Below are 16303 nucleotides of genomic sequence, written 5' to 3'. Positions count from 1 at the left end.
TCAATCTAACAGATTGTCAGCATTAAAAAAAAAAAAAAAAAGAAAGAAAGAAAGAAAAAAACCCCAAAAGAATAAAACAGAAAATAGAGCACAAGTTTTATCGTAAGGATTTCAGTTTGGCCTCCCAGCACGTGTGCCTGCGGCTGCTGCACACACGTGCTCTGCAGGTGCACCGCGTGTGTGCACCGCGTGTGTGCACCGCGTGTGTGCACCGCCGTGAGGCAGACCACGGGGAAAGGCAGGAAGTCAGTGTGAGCAGACCCATCGCCCGCAGAAAACGTCAGCCTGTGAAGGGGCTGAGCTTGATTCAGTGGTGACTACATTTGACAGGAAAATAATTTGACTTTTCAAAGAGAAAAAGAGGAAAGAAATCTGCAAGTAAGTTAAGCAGCAAGCATGTGCTGCAGACTCAGGGGGCCTATCACTCTGTTTCCATAACACAGGTTAACCTGTGTAACCTTTCAAAAAACTTGAACAATGATGCTAATCTTTGCGGCACAAAATAACAAATGCTTACAGTAGGTATGATCATCCTGAGACCAAAAGCTTTCAAATTTCACCACAGAACTAGATAAACTGAACTGCATCCTGGTAATAAAATGGATAAGGCAAGAGAACAGCTTCTGCAACCTCCAGAAAATTACAGAATCGTGGTTTTTACAGAAACAAAAACAACCAGAAAACCCAACAAATAATGAGCATCTGGGGCTATCTCTAATTACCTGACTATACCGTGCTATGTCCATCATTCAATCTATTTTAAAAATTCAACTTTACTTTAAAGGTGGTTGCATAAGTCAACTAAAAATGTTTATTCCACGCCAGCGGGTAGGTGGGTTTAAGAAATTAATCTGTGAAAGGCAAGAGAACTATTCTGTTTTCAAAACTCCCAACCCTCCCTGGGGTGGAGGTGAGAGCTGAAGATTTAGAGCCATTTTCAGCGAATGACCCTCCCTCCTCATTAGCCAGTGGCCAGAGGAAGAGGCGAAAGGGGCCATGACCAGCCGCAGGCAAGGAGATTGGGGTTGGTGGCCCACCTGTGCCCGGGCCCTCGCACCTACCACGCTCATTAGCAGCTTGTCGAACCACTGGAGTTTGAGCTCCGACTTGGACCACATGTCTGGTCGCAAGGCCGTCTTCAGGAGAGTGACACACCGGCGGGACAGCACCTCCCCAGGAGACCCCGCAGTGTTGGTGTTGTCGTTAACCTGGAAGTTCACTCACGTTCAAGCCCGAGTTTCCCAGCACACGTGTTCACAGGCCTCTCGCCCGCTGCTTCCCCGCGCCCTCCCACCCCAGCGCTCCACCTCCTGGCCACCTGCTCTCCTGTCTGACTCAACCTCGCCTCAACCCAGCTGTCTCTGCCGCCCCTGGGGACACCCCCTCCTCCCTCGCAGTGGGTCAGTGGTGATCTGCACTCATTTGTGCGATTAACCCATCAGCTGGGCCTCCCAGGCCGGGCCCAGCACGCTGCAGCACACAGGAAAGGATCGGGTGAAGGGTTCAGAAGACTGTTTTCAGTACCTGGAGATCCTCGACAGTGTTGCAAGATATACTATTTTTGAATAATTATAAAAACTACTTTGTAAGGGAAATTTCAGTTACAAGGTTTTTTGAAATATAAAAATGAAAAGTTTCAGGAATTGATTCCCAACAACTCCATGAGAATATATTACTGATGTGAATGACAAATGCACGTTACAAAGCGCGTGAATTACTAACGTCCGTAACTTACGTAGGTTGGGTCATCCCGACACCCTTATGACACAGATAACTCAAAAGTCAGTGATTTGCCCAAGATCACTGAACTGCCATGTTTCCCCAACACCAAGATGCTATTATAAGCTATACCATTACTTTATCACCGCTGGAAAAAAAATGTCTTTAAAAATTATTTTATAAAACACAGGCAGATTTCAGATATTAGCAAGTCACGAAATAAACGGAATTTGGTATGAAAGGGACAAAACTAGCTCTCAGGGCTTCCCTGGTGGCGCAGTGGTTGCGCGTCCGCCTGCCGATGCAGGGGAACCGGGTTCGCGCCCCGGTCTGGGAGGATCCCACATGCCGCGGAGCGGCTGGGCCCGTGAGCCATGGCCGCTGGGCCTGCGCGTCCGGAGCCTGTGCTCCGCAACGGGAGAGGCCACAGCAGAGGGAGGCCCGCATACCACAAAAAAAAAAAAAAAAAAAAAAAAAAACTAGCTCTCAGACCCTGGTGTGTCTATTTCTTTTTTGACTGAACCATCACAGACAATCAAACTCACTGGAGCCCATCAAGCAGCCTTTGTTCGGAAGGATCCCTAGCCTGAGACATGCAGATACCACACCTGACAGGCCACGCGGATGAGGAAGTTCACCACGGTGTCCGTGTGCTGCTTGTCAACGGGCTTGGCAAGGAGGGAGTCTGCGCCCGGCAGAGACGGGCTCCGCCCAAACACCTGGAGACGGCGGGAAGAGAGTTCTCAACAGCGCAGCCCACTAACTGCACGCGGCCCTCCTCCCCGGGGCAGACCCCATCCTGGACGTCAGGGACACCACTGGCGGGCGTGGTCTCTGCAGAGGAAGGACAAGCAAAGTAGCCGTGGAGAAAGTATGGGGTCACGTGCGTGAGACTGAAAGGGCCCAAGGTCCAGGAAGCCAGCAAGGTGGGACATCGTGGGGTTTCTAGCTGTGGGCGCAGCCTTTCCCAGCTGTCCTGCTGGCACGGCGCCGGGCACTCGGCCCACATTCAAAGTTTGTTGGATAAATGAACCCGTAAAAGGCGGCGCTCGCAGCCTGTGCACGTGCTCTTACTGCGCTGATGGCTCCCGTCGCCGTCCTGAAGCGCTTCACTTCCTGCGCAGAGTCCACCGACAGGCCTCTTTTAATGGAAGATGAGACAGAGTTGACTCCTTCTCCACTTGTATTTGGGTCCATGTCTGCATCCGGCTTAAAGAAACACACACACTTGACCTTCCTGACTGTTCTCCAGGGAGAGGCATAAAGAACAGGGAAGACTCGAGGGGCTGACGCCCTACCTGCTGGTCCTTGATCCTCTGCAGCTCCCACTTGATGACGACTTCGGACAGGTCCACAGCCAGCCGCCTCTGCTCGATGGTGACGCTGGGCGTGAAGCCGAGCCTCTGCATGGCGCTGACCATGTGCTGCACCAGGTGGTGCCGCACCGGGTAGTACACCTGCGGGCGCAGGCCGGGTCACCCCAGGGACACTGCGTGCCGCCTGGCACGCACGCCCACGTAACCCGCCTCGGCCCCAACACACACAGCCCAACCTCCTGCCCAAGAATTCTGAACCGTAACTTGAGCAAAGAAATTCTCATCACCTTTTGTATGTGTGTTTATCACTCCCCACCCCCACTGAGTCCCAACATAAGAGCGTGTTTCAGCCTTTTAGGACCATCTTTGAAAAATGCTGAACACTGAATTATCTTTAGGTAGGCAAGCCTAGTCACGTATGTTAAACTTCAGACTTGATGTCATACAAATTAACCATGCCAAGAGGCAAATTCCCAACTCTAAAAGAGCTGGATGTAAAAGAATTAGCCAATCCTTTCTCCTCTACCCAAACATCTACAAGAAATATCTACATATAAATAAATCCAACAAAGGGGGTGATCTGGTTATAGTGGAGGAGGTGCCAGCGACACCTTCAAGCCAAGTTACCAAAATCTAGAGTTAATGACAACTACCTCCCACCTTCGAGTAACAACTCATCTGTATTCGTGGACAAACTGAGTATGGCTGACCCTTGAACAACACAGGGGTCAGTGGTGCCCACCCCTGACAGAGAGTCACAAACGCCGAGTATAAACTTTACAGTCGGTCCTCTCCATCCGTAGTCCCACATCTACGTATTCAACCAAGTGCAGAGCATGTAATACCGTAGTACGTTTATTGAAAAATATCTGCATGTAAGTAGACGCACACAGTTCAAACCCTTGCTGTTCAAAGGTCAACTGTACTTACAAGAAAAATGCCATCTTAGCAAAAAGCTTAAACCAGGGACACATTCTCTAAACTACAGCAATTTCCATGTTGATAAGGCCATACACATACCCATACTAACCAATGGATGAGAATTACCTTTACTGAAAGATGCATGACCACCTTATTATTGCAGAAAACGAAGACAGGCGAAACTTCAAAGCAAATGCCTGACAGGGTATTTGCTCTGAAGCAATCGACATCAATCTACAGTACTTCCTACACACCTTGAAGTGCTGCACTATCAAATGCAAAATATGAACCAGCTGGGGGACAGTGTGCCCCTCCTCCACGATGATCTTCCTCGTCCAGTGGGTCAGCATCTGGTGCCCGTCCTCCATTCGGGCAGGCACCGCCGGAGTCAAAATAGCCATCGCCTGCCTGACAATTGCTCGGGCTTCCATTGCATGGGCCTTGAGAAGACTGTGAAAAACCTAAGACAGGACAGAAATACTGATAGAATGAAGGTTTTAATAAACAAGATAAAAACAATCACTTAGAACTAAGGCATGATATTTCTGCAAAACAATTTAAAGAAATTCCTTAGGGCTCTCTTATTAGGAAAAACCGCAGTAGTTACGTTCTCTTTCATTCAGTTTTGATCAATGAATATGTTTGCTCTAATATTTTCTGACCACCTACTATGTGCCTGTGCTGAACTAGGGTGGAGCATACAAAGATGAGCAGGACCCAGCTCCTCTAGGGTAACCAGTGGGAAGTCGGCTGAGGGATGCAGATCATTTGACTCCAGCCCCAGGGTAGAAGATGGAGTGAAAGGGGCCACTCTCGGAGACAGTGCTGAATTAGTTCAAGTGAAGGTCTGATGGACGTGAGGTCATGGGAACACAGACCAGCCGACTGGCACTGTGGGTAGAGGGGACAGGGCAGGGCTGGAAACAACAGAACTTGCTGAGCCTGCCCGCCTGGGAGAAGGACAGGGTGTCACAGATGCCCCTGGGGTCTCTGGTCCAGAGAAGTTCCCAAGAGGGAGTGGTCAGAGGAAACAATCAAGAGTGACTCACAGGACAGGACGAGAGCCAGCGCTTGCCAGGTGCTTAATGGGACAGACAGACTGAGTGCTCAAGTGCGCGATTACATTTAACTCTTACACAGGGACAGCGATGAACTCGGTCGCGGAACTCACGAGTGGAAGAAAGAAAACGCGAACCCAGCCTGCCTGACGTCAAAGCCTGACCCACTGAGCAGCGCAAGGAACAGGGGCTTCAGGTCGCCAACCCGAGGAGGGTTAGGAGACAAGGGCTCACGAGCGCCTACTGGCTGTCTTTAGCTAAGGCGTGGGCCGTGGCCCTTGACTAACACGTGTTCATGCAACGGGTAGAGAAGCATGAGGCGGACAAAGAAGACACTGTCTTATTTCAAAAGCAAGGCCGCAGAGGAAGGAGCGGGCAGAGCAGGAACACGGAGGAAGGGTGAGAAAGAATCGTCGTGGCGGTCTCATAGTCACAAAAAGACAGCAGAGGAGCATTTTTAAATGTACTGGGAAAGACAATAAATGGGGAAGCAGGCTGCGCTTGCGCTCGTCCGCGGGAGCACATGCGTGCGTGATTGTCGGGTGGACGGGAGGGAGCCCGCCGAGTACCTGCAGGACTATCTTCTTGTGTATCGCAAACTTGGCGATAATGTGGGCCAGCAGCAAGTGCCCGCTGTACTTGCAGGCGGGGTCCACGCAGGCCTTGGAGAGCAGGCAGGGCCACGCAAAGGTCATGAGGCGGCGCAGCTTGCTGTTGCGGTTCTTGTTGTTGTCGTGGACGTGGTGGGGTGCGTGCTCCACCAGCAGCGTGGCAAACTGCAGCAGGTAGATGCGCAGCGAGTCCAGCATGTCCGCCTGTTTCTCCGGGTCCAGGACCTGCGAGAGCACGAGAACAGGATGCACTTCTGCTCTGCTACCTCTGAAGGGTCACTCGCCAAGTCTAAGCCCTGAAACACACGAACTCTCTCTCTCTCCGCACATAATATTAAACTCTACCGTGATGGACTCAATGACGTCACATCACTTTTCCTTTATTACATACAGATGACAAACTCGATACATTTATTTTAATGCTGAAAGAAGGGGCAGGCTTAGAAGTCAGAATGCAGTGAGCAAAGGGGCTTGAGGTGGAAAAGGAATACTAGCTCTTCAATGCAAGGTGATTCAGGACTGAGTTTCTTAACTTCCAAGTAATTGAGGTTTTTTCCTCATCAACCATTAATTACCTTGTCCTTATTTTTTAGTATTATGATCAGAAAATGTTACCTACCAAAAAATCTGTTTTTTAAAAAACTGTTACGCTTTCCTATGCAATCAAGTATCTGACAGACTTTCACGTGTGTTTCATGAATATAAGAAAAAAAAGCGCACCCTGAGGAACATGGTACGCGCCCCTAGTGACTCAAGCATGCCGACTGCACCATCCAGTAAGTACCCTGACCGCCTCTGTCCCTCGGAGGACCTGCCAGACTACAGTCTTCCAGGATGACTGTGTTTTCACCAGGGCCCCCCTCCCCTGGATGTGCTGCCTCACGGCGGCCCCTCCCAGGGCGCCAGCCTGCCCCGCACCGTTTATCCCCATTGACGCTCGAGATCCCAGCTCCTTCCTCACTTGTGCCGAGTCGGCAGTGTCTGGCCCCGAGGACACGGCCTAGAGAAGGCGGTATGCGGGAGGGGCCGAGTCCGGGTCACCATCTCCCCACAGCTGCCCAGAACAAGGCAAATATCAGTATGTGGACCAAAGATAATTCCCTGGGCTCAGCTCTCACTTCCACAGGAGGGTGGGCGTGGGGTCAAAACCGCAGGAAGGAGGTCCGTCTTAAGGGACCAAGACTATGGGAGGCCCAGCAACCTGTCCATGTGAACAGCACTCCCTCTGCCTGGACCCCAGGATGGAGCAGTGAGGAAACCACCGTGTCCTCTCCGAGGGTGGTGACTCACCGGTGGCGCGCTACAGGCTGGAATGCCCACGGCTCACAGCTCTCCACCACCAACCGTGCACAAACACTCAGTCCACCAAGCTCTAGGCAAACTCGGCATCTGCCAGTGAAGTTCAATAGCCTAATGGCAGAGGACGGCCGAGGCATCATGGGAAACACAGCACAGGCATTCCTCAAGCAGACACTTGATTCCAATAGCCTCTCTAGTGCAAACTGGAAACACTCGTAAAAGTGCTGAGACCCAAGCTAACTTCAGACACCCTAGTGCCACAACAACGTTCATGAACTTGGCAGCAAAGGGGCACAGCGGCAACCGGATCCAGTCTAATATTCTCACTGGCTTTTAGTAGATTCTTTTGCAAAGCTAAAGATGTAAACAGATCTTGAAAACTCTACTGACCAGCAATATAGGTTTCTACAAAACAACTGTGACATCTGAATTTTTCACTGAGATATATTGTTTCTCACTGGAATCTATTAATGTGGAAAAGACAATTCATTCCACATGGAGGCTGCCTTAATAAATTCACTAGTAAGAATTATAATGTTCTGCTGTAAATTAACGTAATCATGAAAAATAAAAGCCTTAGGGATATAAGCTTATTTCCTTGAACCTGTCACATCTCCCAAGTTACTTTTCAGGCCAACGCATGGTTAGTGATGTCACCTTCGTTATAAACACACTGGTGATGCTCTCTGGGTTATCGCCTTCTGGATTGGGAGGTCCTAAGAGCTGCTCTCCTTCCCCCTTCTCAAAGCTGTATAAGAAAGCAGGATTCAAGATATGCTGCAGAACCTACAAAAAAATTTTACAATGAAGGAGAAGGAAAACAAAGCCATGCTCTCTATCTCTTTCAACAGGCGGCAGGATCACCCGCTTGGTTATGCTGCACCATCAAGTTAGACTTCAGTCAAGGGTGCAGCTAATAACCTTGTCTTTTATTACAACGGCAACTGTAAAGGTAGGTTAAAAACTTGAGGAAAAGAGACATTGGCCTGGCTCACTCTTCTCACCTCAAACAAGCTGCTGTATAAAAACAAGGGAACTAACAAACTACTCGTCGACACTGGTTCACGGCTGGACCTGCCTTATGTTTCCCAACAATGAAATTCTCCTCAAACGGCCCAGACGAGGAAAGGCACGGCAGAACACAAGTAGTGCCCTCGGCTCCCTAGAAAGCGAGCTCAAACGCCGTGGCCTTTCCCGCAGCAACAGTGGGACCCACCTTGGCTTTCAGTTCATCTCCGAAGTTGGGGTCGTTGAAGTCCACAAAGCGAAAAAACAGGGCACGTTTTTGAGCAATGCTGTAATTTTTGGGAATCTCCTCCTCCGTATACTCTTTTAAGAACGTCATGTTGCAGAGGAAACGACCAGTGAAGGCCCGGAGCAGCTGGAACAGCAATTCTATGTCTCCGTAATTCCTTCTGAAGGATCAAAATAAGAAGGCAGGTTAAATTATGGCAAATTTCATAACTATGTTCGATGTCCGACTTGCTTTTGAGCAGCTCAAAGTTACAGCCCGTCCTCTACAACAAATGCGATGACACACATGCAGTGAGCCAGCTATGCAGAGCTCAGGGAGGAGCAGCTCAGGGAGGAGGCTTATGGGGAGAGCAGGCCACTTGGTGCAGAGCGCCCAGGTGCACCCACTTGCAGTAATTCAGCAGACAGTAGGCCAGCAGCTTGGGCTCCTTCCAGTTGGTGGCAGCCATGTTCTCCTTCCGGTGACTTTCTTGGAAGGTTTCGCTGACCCACACACGTCTCAGCTGGCTCACCAGAGAGTGCTGATTGGCCAGCCAGGAGTCATCGTTTTTAACTATAATACTAATGATCTGTCAAAGAAGAGACAACGAGGATGCTGACAGGGTTCTCCCTGAGTCTCGACTAAACGTTTAAGACGTCGCGTGCCTGACAGAGAGCCGTGCTACCTTGATGGCCTGGAACTGCAGGTCCAGGCGCAGGGTGCTGGTACTGGGTGAGCCAGGGCGCACGGCAGGCTGGGTGCCGCCGGGCAGCAGCAGCGTGATGAACCGGTTGGGGTTAGCCGCCAGCACGTCTCGAAGAGGTCTGGCATCTTTGTGCTTTAAAAAACTCTGAAAAAAAAGCAAAATAAACAGCCGTTTTAAGCTAATCAAAACTCACAAAACGTTGAAATGATATAAACTCTAAGGTTCTTCCTAAATCTCTCAAGGCAGGCGAAAAAAAAACAAAAACAAAAGCAAACCAAAAAAATCACTGTAAGCACCCTCTTTAAAAAGTGCTTTTTAGACAATAATCACACTTTGAGTTTCATAATCCTAGCAGCTCATTCGTTCATTACCACCACCAAAATCCTACAGAGAGGGATTCCTGGACTTGAGCTTTTCACATACACAAAAATGTTTCTAATACTCAAATACATCAGAGAAAAATAAAGCCAGGACACTGAACAGTGACATATAAATTCCAGACTGTCGAGCGTGGTGGCAGGGACCCCGAGCCCGGCCCCGGGCTCCCACCATGAACATCCTGCTCCACTGGGGGTCGTTCAGCGTGGCTTCCATCATGAACAGCTCCACCGTCTGCGAGGGGTGGCGGGTCAGGAACTTGATCAGAGGCTCTCTGAACGGACTGCCGGCCTAGAAAACATGGGGTGAAAACTGGACCTTCTGGGGGTTTGAGGCTTTTCTGGTCTAGCAGCCTCACACGGTTCCAATGTGCATTTCTCCCCCTTGTAACTGGAGCGCACGCACCATAAGCAAATATTAACACCCAGTATCTTTATACTGTTAGATTAACCCATCTAAAATATGACAGTGAAAACATTACAAGCAACAGATGGAGGAAGAATTAGAATTAGCCCGTGTTTGACCATTACCTCGATCAACATAGCACGTTCTGTTTTCATTACGACCTCTAACAAAGGCTTGACCAGAGTCTGAGGCGCAGCTGGGATCAGATGAAAAAGGTTTATGATTGCCGAGCAAATTTTCATTTCCTAATGAGGAAGACCAGAAATTATAAAATAGGCCAATTAATTTTGCCAGTGAGAGATACCAACATCACTACAGACCCTGCTAGGCTCTAGCTACAGTTGCAAGGTTAGCCAACAGAAGCAGAGTTAACATGTGTCAATAGAAAGCCACAACTCACCAATCTCAGATTACAGCTGTGGCCTAAGGAAACTACCTGCCCTTGGCCCTCAGATTCCATCTGTCAGTGGAGGGGAGAGAGAGCTGCCCGTGCACCTCGGTGACGGTGCCGTCTTTGCTTTCACGCACACTGACAAGTGCTGGAAGTGGCCTTTCGGGCTGCCGAGGTGAGCCCAGCAGGGGCGTGGGGGTCATGCCCGTGGCCGTGAGCATTAGGATTCCCTCACGTTGCCATGACATCACGGGGTCTTCCCAATGCACTAAGTTCCGAGGGCACAGACTTCTTTTACCCTCAAAACTTAGCACAAAGTCCTCAAAAAAAATACTTGAAGTATTTACCCTGGAAATTAATTATCAGCGTAAATAAATGACTGACTGTGGTTCTCAAAATCTGTCAACCAGGCCTGAAAATAAAGCTGACAGACTGCTTTACAGAATCATATGCAAAACGTGGGATGCCAAGAATTTTGCATTTTTTAACGTGCTAACAGCTCAGTGGTCAATTACTGAGTGTCATTCCGACTTTCCGTTCACAGTGTCAGTTCCCACGGTTTTGTGTCTGCCATTCAGGCCACGGGGAAGGGAAGACTCCCTGATGTCCCATCCTGGGTGGCGGGTAATAGGATACCCATGACTCTAAACCAGTAAAATGGGGATGATAAACACCAGTCAGGAGGGACCACGTCCCGGCAGCACTGGAGATACTTCTCCAAATGTCTCTTTAAGCCAAAAGGCAAAACAGTGCGACGGGTAAGAAATGAGAAAAATCAGCTCAGCGTTGCTCCCATGCCTCCTCTAGAGTTCTCTTCTACAGTGTTTCCAAGTTTTCAGGCAGATTAAGTTCTATCCTGAAATTAGAATAACCTTCTAACAATGGTACTTTCATCTTAAGGGTTTTCGTTTTCAAAGCACTGTCATGAAATCACTTCTGGCCTTCGCGTCACCACCGGAAGGCAGGAATGACAGGTATTACCATCCCCATCTTACAGAAGAGGGAAAGCTCAGGGCTGGGCTGTTCAAAGTCAGTGTCGCGACCATGACAGTGTGGTATGCGTGAGAGACATACACAAGGGCCTGGGTGCAGGGGGAGCAAGGAGGTTTCGGTTTGAGGCAGCTGGTCAGTCAGAGGAAATAGAACTCCTCCCAATTTCTAGCAGGTCTAATGTATTCTTTGTGGCGTTTCCTCTCAAGAGGTTGTTAGATGCATGAGTTCATACAAACATTATGAGAGCAAAACCCGTCTGGATCGGAAATACTGAGATATTGCAATTCTAGCACGTAGAAAACCAAAGAACTTAGAATCTTGCTTAGAGACGTCCTAATAGAAAAAAACATGCGTGGCACCCGGACAGTTCACGGCAATGGTACTAATACAACTCCGCCACAGACAGACAGTACGGCTCACTGCACTCAAAGGCACGACACACTCTGTCCACCACAGAACCACAAGTCACAGCAAAACCAAGTACAACAACAACCCCTCCTGCACTTCCACTGAGATTCTCACCTCTACCCCTTCCACGGCAGGCTGAACCAAAACAAAAATTACAGCATGAAAAAAGGCAACGGAAAGGTAAAAAGAAAAGAAAAGAAAAGAAAAGAAAATATAAACTGTTCTTCACATTGCAAGTCATAAACTGACTTTTAATAGGTTGTTCTCACCTCAAACTGACAGAATGGAGACAAGGAACATCTCCCGCACTCTGAAATGCTTTCCTGAGGATGGGGAGGAAAATCATCTTTTTTCTATTTATGTTATTTACACAGAACTTCCCATATACTCAATACACAGTAAGGATTATTGGGGTAAACAAGACAGTAAAGACACAATTATCAGAACGCACATAATAATTAACAAATGCTCAACAGCAAAAAATACACCTTCCACCCTTCAGATGTCAAAACAACCCTTCTGATGGTGTCACATGGAGTGTATTCTTCCCTAAATCAAATTTTTAAAAAAGGAGTTTGGAATTCTTGTCTAGGGGGAGAAACCATAAGACCCTGTTGTAGGCAAACACATTAAAAAAAAACCTTTTATTTAGAGTGAATAATTCAAGATTTTATGTGAAGTGCTGGTATTTTAAAAAACCTCTTTCCCAGCTGGAGTTGGAAGAGGACCAGGGGGTTCAATCCCCATCAGTTAGGCATGTTTGAGGCCAGAAGAACCCAGACGCCGTGATGCCACTCACTGGATACTTAGGCTATCCTGAGAAGGGTGGGTGTGGGTGTGTGTGGACCCTGTAAGTTCAATGCCAAACAGGTAAACCTTCCTAAACGTGATGACAATGCAAAACTCTGATCATTAGGGGTACCCGATGTTATGGGGAGCTTTCATTTATTTTTATTCTACTTTTCACATGTCATCGGTTATAGTTTCTCAACTGGGCAATGTTATTTGGGGATCTGACCAAATAAACAAACTACTTTCCGAGACCCATTCCTAATCTGTGGAGCATTCATAAAAACTATCAGAGCTCAAGGGCAGAAAGGAGGCTTGGCCCTGAGCTGAGGTCATGAAGCTGTGGCCACACTGCCTTGGACCCCAAACGCCATAGCCCCTGAGCTGAGAGCCGTGGCCTCCCTCAGCAGTGGGACGTGCCCAGGCTCTTGGGGTCACGCTCATATGCTGATCGACAGGCTTCAGCAGGGAGGGGCTCAGGGACCTCCCAGTGCCCACGGCCCCACCCCCTATGCAACTGACCCCCATCCCACATGAGCTGCAGTAAAAGTTTATCTTTTTGATCGAATGGAAGTCATTCATCTACCCACTAGGGTTTAAATGTTTATTCTAGAACTGGCTATATGTTTCAGAGAATTAACAGCTAACTGTAAAAACAAATAATAAATTTAGAGCAAAAATACCTAACAGATGAGAGATGGGGAGGAAAAGTACAGAGGCACTTGCACCTACTCCCAGGAGCTTAGGCTTTTAAAATACACTCTGCTGTTCCCCATGAAGATTTCCTGATTTTTTCCCTATATATATATAAAAATAACAAACCTTCAAAAGAGGTCATGGATGGTTTAACACTCCTAAAAAAAGTTTAAGATCCTGTTTTAGTTTTGCTTGTTGGCTGTTTAGAAGCAGCAGGAAACAAGACTCACATAAACAAAACACCTTGACATAGAATGGTCAAAACAAAGCATAATAAAGCCAAAATAAATAAATATAATACAAGATGGGATGAAACACAGCATCCAACAAACAGGCACAGGAGGACAAAAAGCCACATTAATTATGCCTCTGAAAGAGCTCAAGGAATCCCCTCATCAGGTACTGCTGTGCAGTCTCAGTGGGCGTAACTGGAGCTTGTGGAAAACACAGTCCCACTGAGAGGACAGTCATCAAGTTTAAAAATATCTTAAAAGAATATTAACATATACAAATAAGATTAGATTAAAAACAGCAAGAACCATTCATTTTTAAGAGACAAAGTCTTTAGTGACCAACATCGGATACTTAAAAAGATTTAACCCAAGTGGTTTTCCCTCAAAACCGTAAAAAAATGTGTTTTGAAGTACTGGCCATTTGGACTTTCAGCAAACAACGAGGGTGGGGGATTTGGACCTAGAAAACATACATGCCAGTATTTATGCGATGCTTTATTACAACCTCCTTAATGCTTTTATGAAGTCCTAAAACCTCTACTTGGTTTATGAGGCAATGATGACGGAAAGCAATGGAAAACAGCAGCTGAGGACTGTAGCCTGTGCAAACAAGAGCTGCCAGAACAGTCTAGAAAGTACACTTTACTCACTTTCAAGAAAAACTAATAAAACTGAAATACATTTCAAGCTTCCCAGAATTCTCATCAACAAAAACATCATGTTAAAGTGAACAAAAGAGATTTTAAAGAAACATAAAAAGGAATGTTCAACAATTAAGAGAAATAAAAGCAAAATGTAATGCTAACAAAATATGTTTAACAATTTACATGGACTATAGTCACATAAAACTAGATTTCTGACCGGAATTTTAATTAAAAGCACCGCGCCGACATTAGCACTGGTAACGGCAGTGCACAGTGGGGCTGCCCTCCCAGAAACAAACAAGTCACTCACGTTTCCGTCGCTCCTCTGGCCCCCTTTGTGGGTGAGGACCACCACTTCCATCCACTTTCGCAGATGTTGCTGTGAAAAGATAGATCCTTGGCCATTTTTTTCTTGACAACAGGAGCATCTCAATTCCAAAATGCAGCTCTTAGGTGAAAACTCATATGTAATCATTACTTTCCATGCTGTTTAATGTGAGAATGGCAGTGATCCTATTACTGAAATAGCACAGCCATCGAACTAGTGATGAGAGTAACTGGCATTTGTTTATGTTCTATAAATAGAAAGGCTGAATTTACCCTGATAAACAACAGAAAATGTCCTGCAACCCGGCCATTCCAATACCAGGACTTTTTACTCCTGTCACTCTGTGCTGCAGCTGTTCCTGGAGTGCTGCCCTGAGCCAGAACCAAGCTAGCCGTCGGGGCAGAGACGTGAACAAGCAGACATCATCCCTGTCCCTGTGGCGCTCCAGTGACAGCGGGGGAACAATGTAACACACAGGTGCCTGCTGTGTAACAGAAGAGCAGGAACCAGCTACAGATGAGGGCCAAGGAGTCAGGGAGGGCCCTGCAGAGGCAGACAGGCCAGAAGCACAAGGAAGAGCACTGCAGGCAGAGACAAGGAGGGAGGCCAGAAACAGAAAGGGTGGCCCCTGTGGCTGAGCATTAGTGGGCACAAGGGGAACCCCGGGGGAGGGGCTGGTGAGATGAGCATGGATCCCACAGTGCATGCGGGTAGCAACTCCCTTCCATGCGGAATGAGGGCGCTCGTTCTGTGAAAAGACTGTGCTGCTGCAGGAGCAGAAGGGCGACCCCCAGGGCACAGCGGCTCGGGCTGACCCAGCCTGTGGCAGCCAGGCTCCCGCCCTCAACGGGGTCCAGCAAAACCCAGCGACAAGCGCTCAGAGCGCAAGCTAAACCACACAGGGGCAGCCAAACAACAGCTTCATGATCCTACACTGTCCAAACCTGTTCTTCAAAACACTGCCCTGCAGGAAGTTAACAAGCTACTTTAAAAGGGACTCCTCAGTCACAAACAGGCTTGGGGACAGATGGTTTAAATACATCCAAACACTTTTCTCTGAGCCTTCAGTGTCCACAGACCTTGTAAAACTTCAAGAGGAAAACACAGTAAGTGGTGCTTCCCCAACTTACTTAGTTACTTACTGTTTTTCACAGAAACCCTATATCTTCTAAAGCCAGTGTTCCAAGGAACACACATTGAGAAACATTAAAATAATATACATTTCTTCAAAGAAACTAAATGCACTCACAAGATTTTACCAGTAAAATTCCTTGAAGGATACCATCAGAATATATATTCAAAAAACCTCTATCTTACTAGAACAGCTATTTATACCAAAGATACGAGAGGAACAAAATTAAAGGTACAGAAAATGGCCAGCTGCTTTCAGATTTCCCAAAGGAAAAAAATAACACTGATTGGTATATAAAGTTCACTTTTAGTTCAATAAGGAGATTTCCAAAACAACTAACCATATAAGAAACTTCAAGATCAAATGTCAAGCAGTTGAAATTATAAGAAAGGCAAATGTTCAGGGGTGTCTTTATGAATGCCCACCCTAGACAGTAAGGTGTCCTATCTCTTAAACTTATGCTGAAGGCTTGAGCTGTTCACCCCAGAAGTGTATCCAATGAGGGAAAACAGAGACTGATGACTGAGCCCCGTTCTGAAGAACATGGCTCGGTAAGGACGAACGTGGCAGACCACAGGGTCCACGCGCAAGGCCAGCACCACGAGCGCAGAAGCGCCATAGCACAGGACCTGGCTGGACTGGGGCGGGACGGCTGGACAAACAGAAGCCTCAGTTATTCTGTATCCAAGTACATCAGCACTCTCTGCTTTCAGGGGCATTCAACCACTCAGAACGTGGCTAGAATGTCAGAGAAGGAAAAAAAGAAAAAAAAAAAAACCCCCTCAACAAAGCAGAAACACAAAACCCATGTACTTTATTTTAGGGAAGAAGACTCTTGGCCTTAGTCAGAAACTACAGATGTGAGACAGTTCTGTTCTTTTTTTTTTTTTTTGACCGTGCTGCACATCTCACGGGATCTTAGTTCCCCAACCAGGGATTGAATCCGCGCCCCCGGCAGTGAAAGCTCAGAGTCCTAACCACTGGACCACCAGGGAATTCCCTGTTTACTCTGTTCTAAAAAAATCTGGAGAACAATGTTTAC

The 16303-nt window shown here is 47.5% G+C and overlaps 1 protein-coding gene across 11 annotated transcripts in view; it reads right to left on the bottom strand.

Moving 5' to 3' along the window:
* Positions 1-16303, bottom strand: part of TRRAP (transformation/transcription domain associated protein) — a 112466-nt gene that overhangs the window by 49450 nt on the left and 46713 nt on the right. For 7 of the 11 annotated variants that reach the window (XR_008619436.1, XM_028500108.2, XM_028500114.2 and 4 more), the window contains exons 31-45: positions 14112-14180; positions 11709-11762; positions 11554-11574; positions 9773-9892; positions 9414-9533; positions 8844-9008; positions 8566-8747; positions 8141-8339; positions 7582-7710; positions 5584-5850; positions 4211-4417; positions 3018-3176; positions 2794-2928; positions 2328-2438; positions 1062-1208 (exon numbers count right to left, since the gene is read on the bottom strand). Coding sequence is in view for 10 of the 11 variants with exons in the window: in XM_028500108.2 (XP_028355909.1) it covers positions 1062-1208; positions 2328-2438; positions 2794-2928; positions 3018-3176; positions 4211-4417; positions 5584-5850; positions 7582-7710; positions 8141-8339; positions 8566-8747; positions 8844-9008; positions 9414-9533; positions 9773-9892; positions 11554-11574; positions 11709-11762; positions 14112-14180 (2085 nt within the window). In the remaining variant the exon portion in view is untranslated. The remainder of the gene's footprint in view (positions 1-1061; positions 1209-2327; positions 2439-2793; positions 2929-3017; positions 3177-4210; positions 4418-5583; positions 5851-7581; positions 7711-8140; positions 8340-8565; positions 8748-8843; positions 9009-9413; positions 9534-9772; positions 9893-11553; positions 11575-11708; positions 11763-14111; positions 14181-16303) is intronic. The other 4 variants (XM_024118908.2, XM_024118856.3, XM_024118898.3 and 1 more) reach the window with 2 other exon arrangements.

Source organism: Physeter macrocephalus, chromosome 14 (genome assembly GCF_002837175.3).
Source record: "Physeter macrocephalus isolate SW-GA chromosome 14, ASM283717v5, whole genome shotgun sequence".
In the NCBI taxonomy this organism is placed as follows: domain Eukaryota; kingdom Metazoa; phylum Chordata; class Mammalia; order Artiodactyla; family Physeteridae; genus Physeter; species Physeter macrocephalus.
This window is presented reverse-complemented; position numbering and strand designations above follow the sequence as displayed.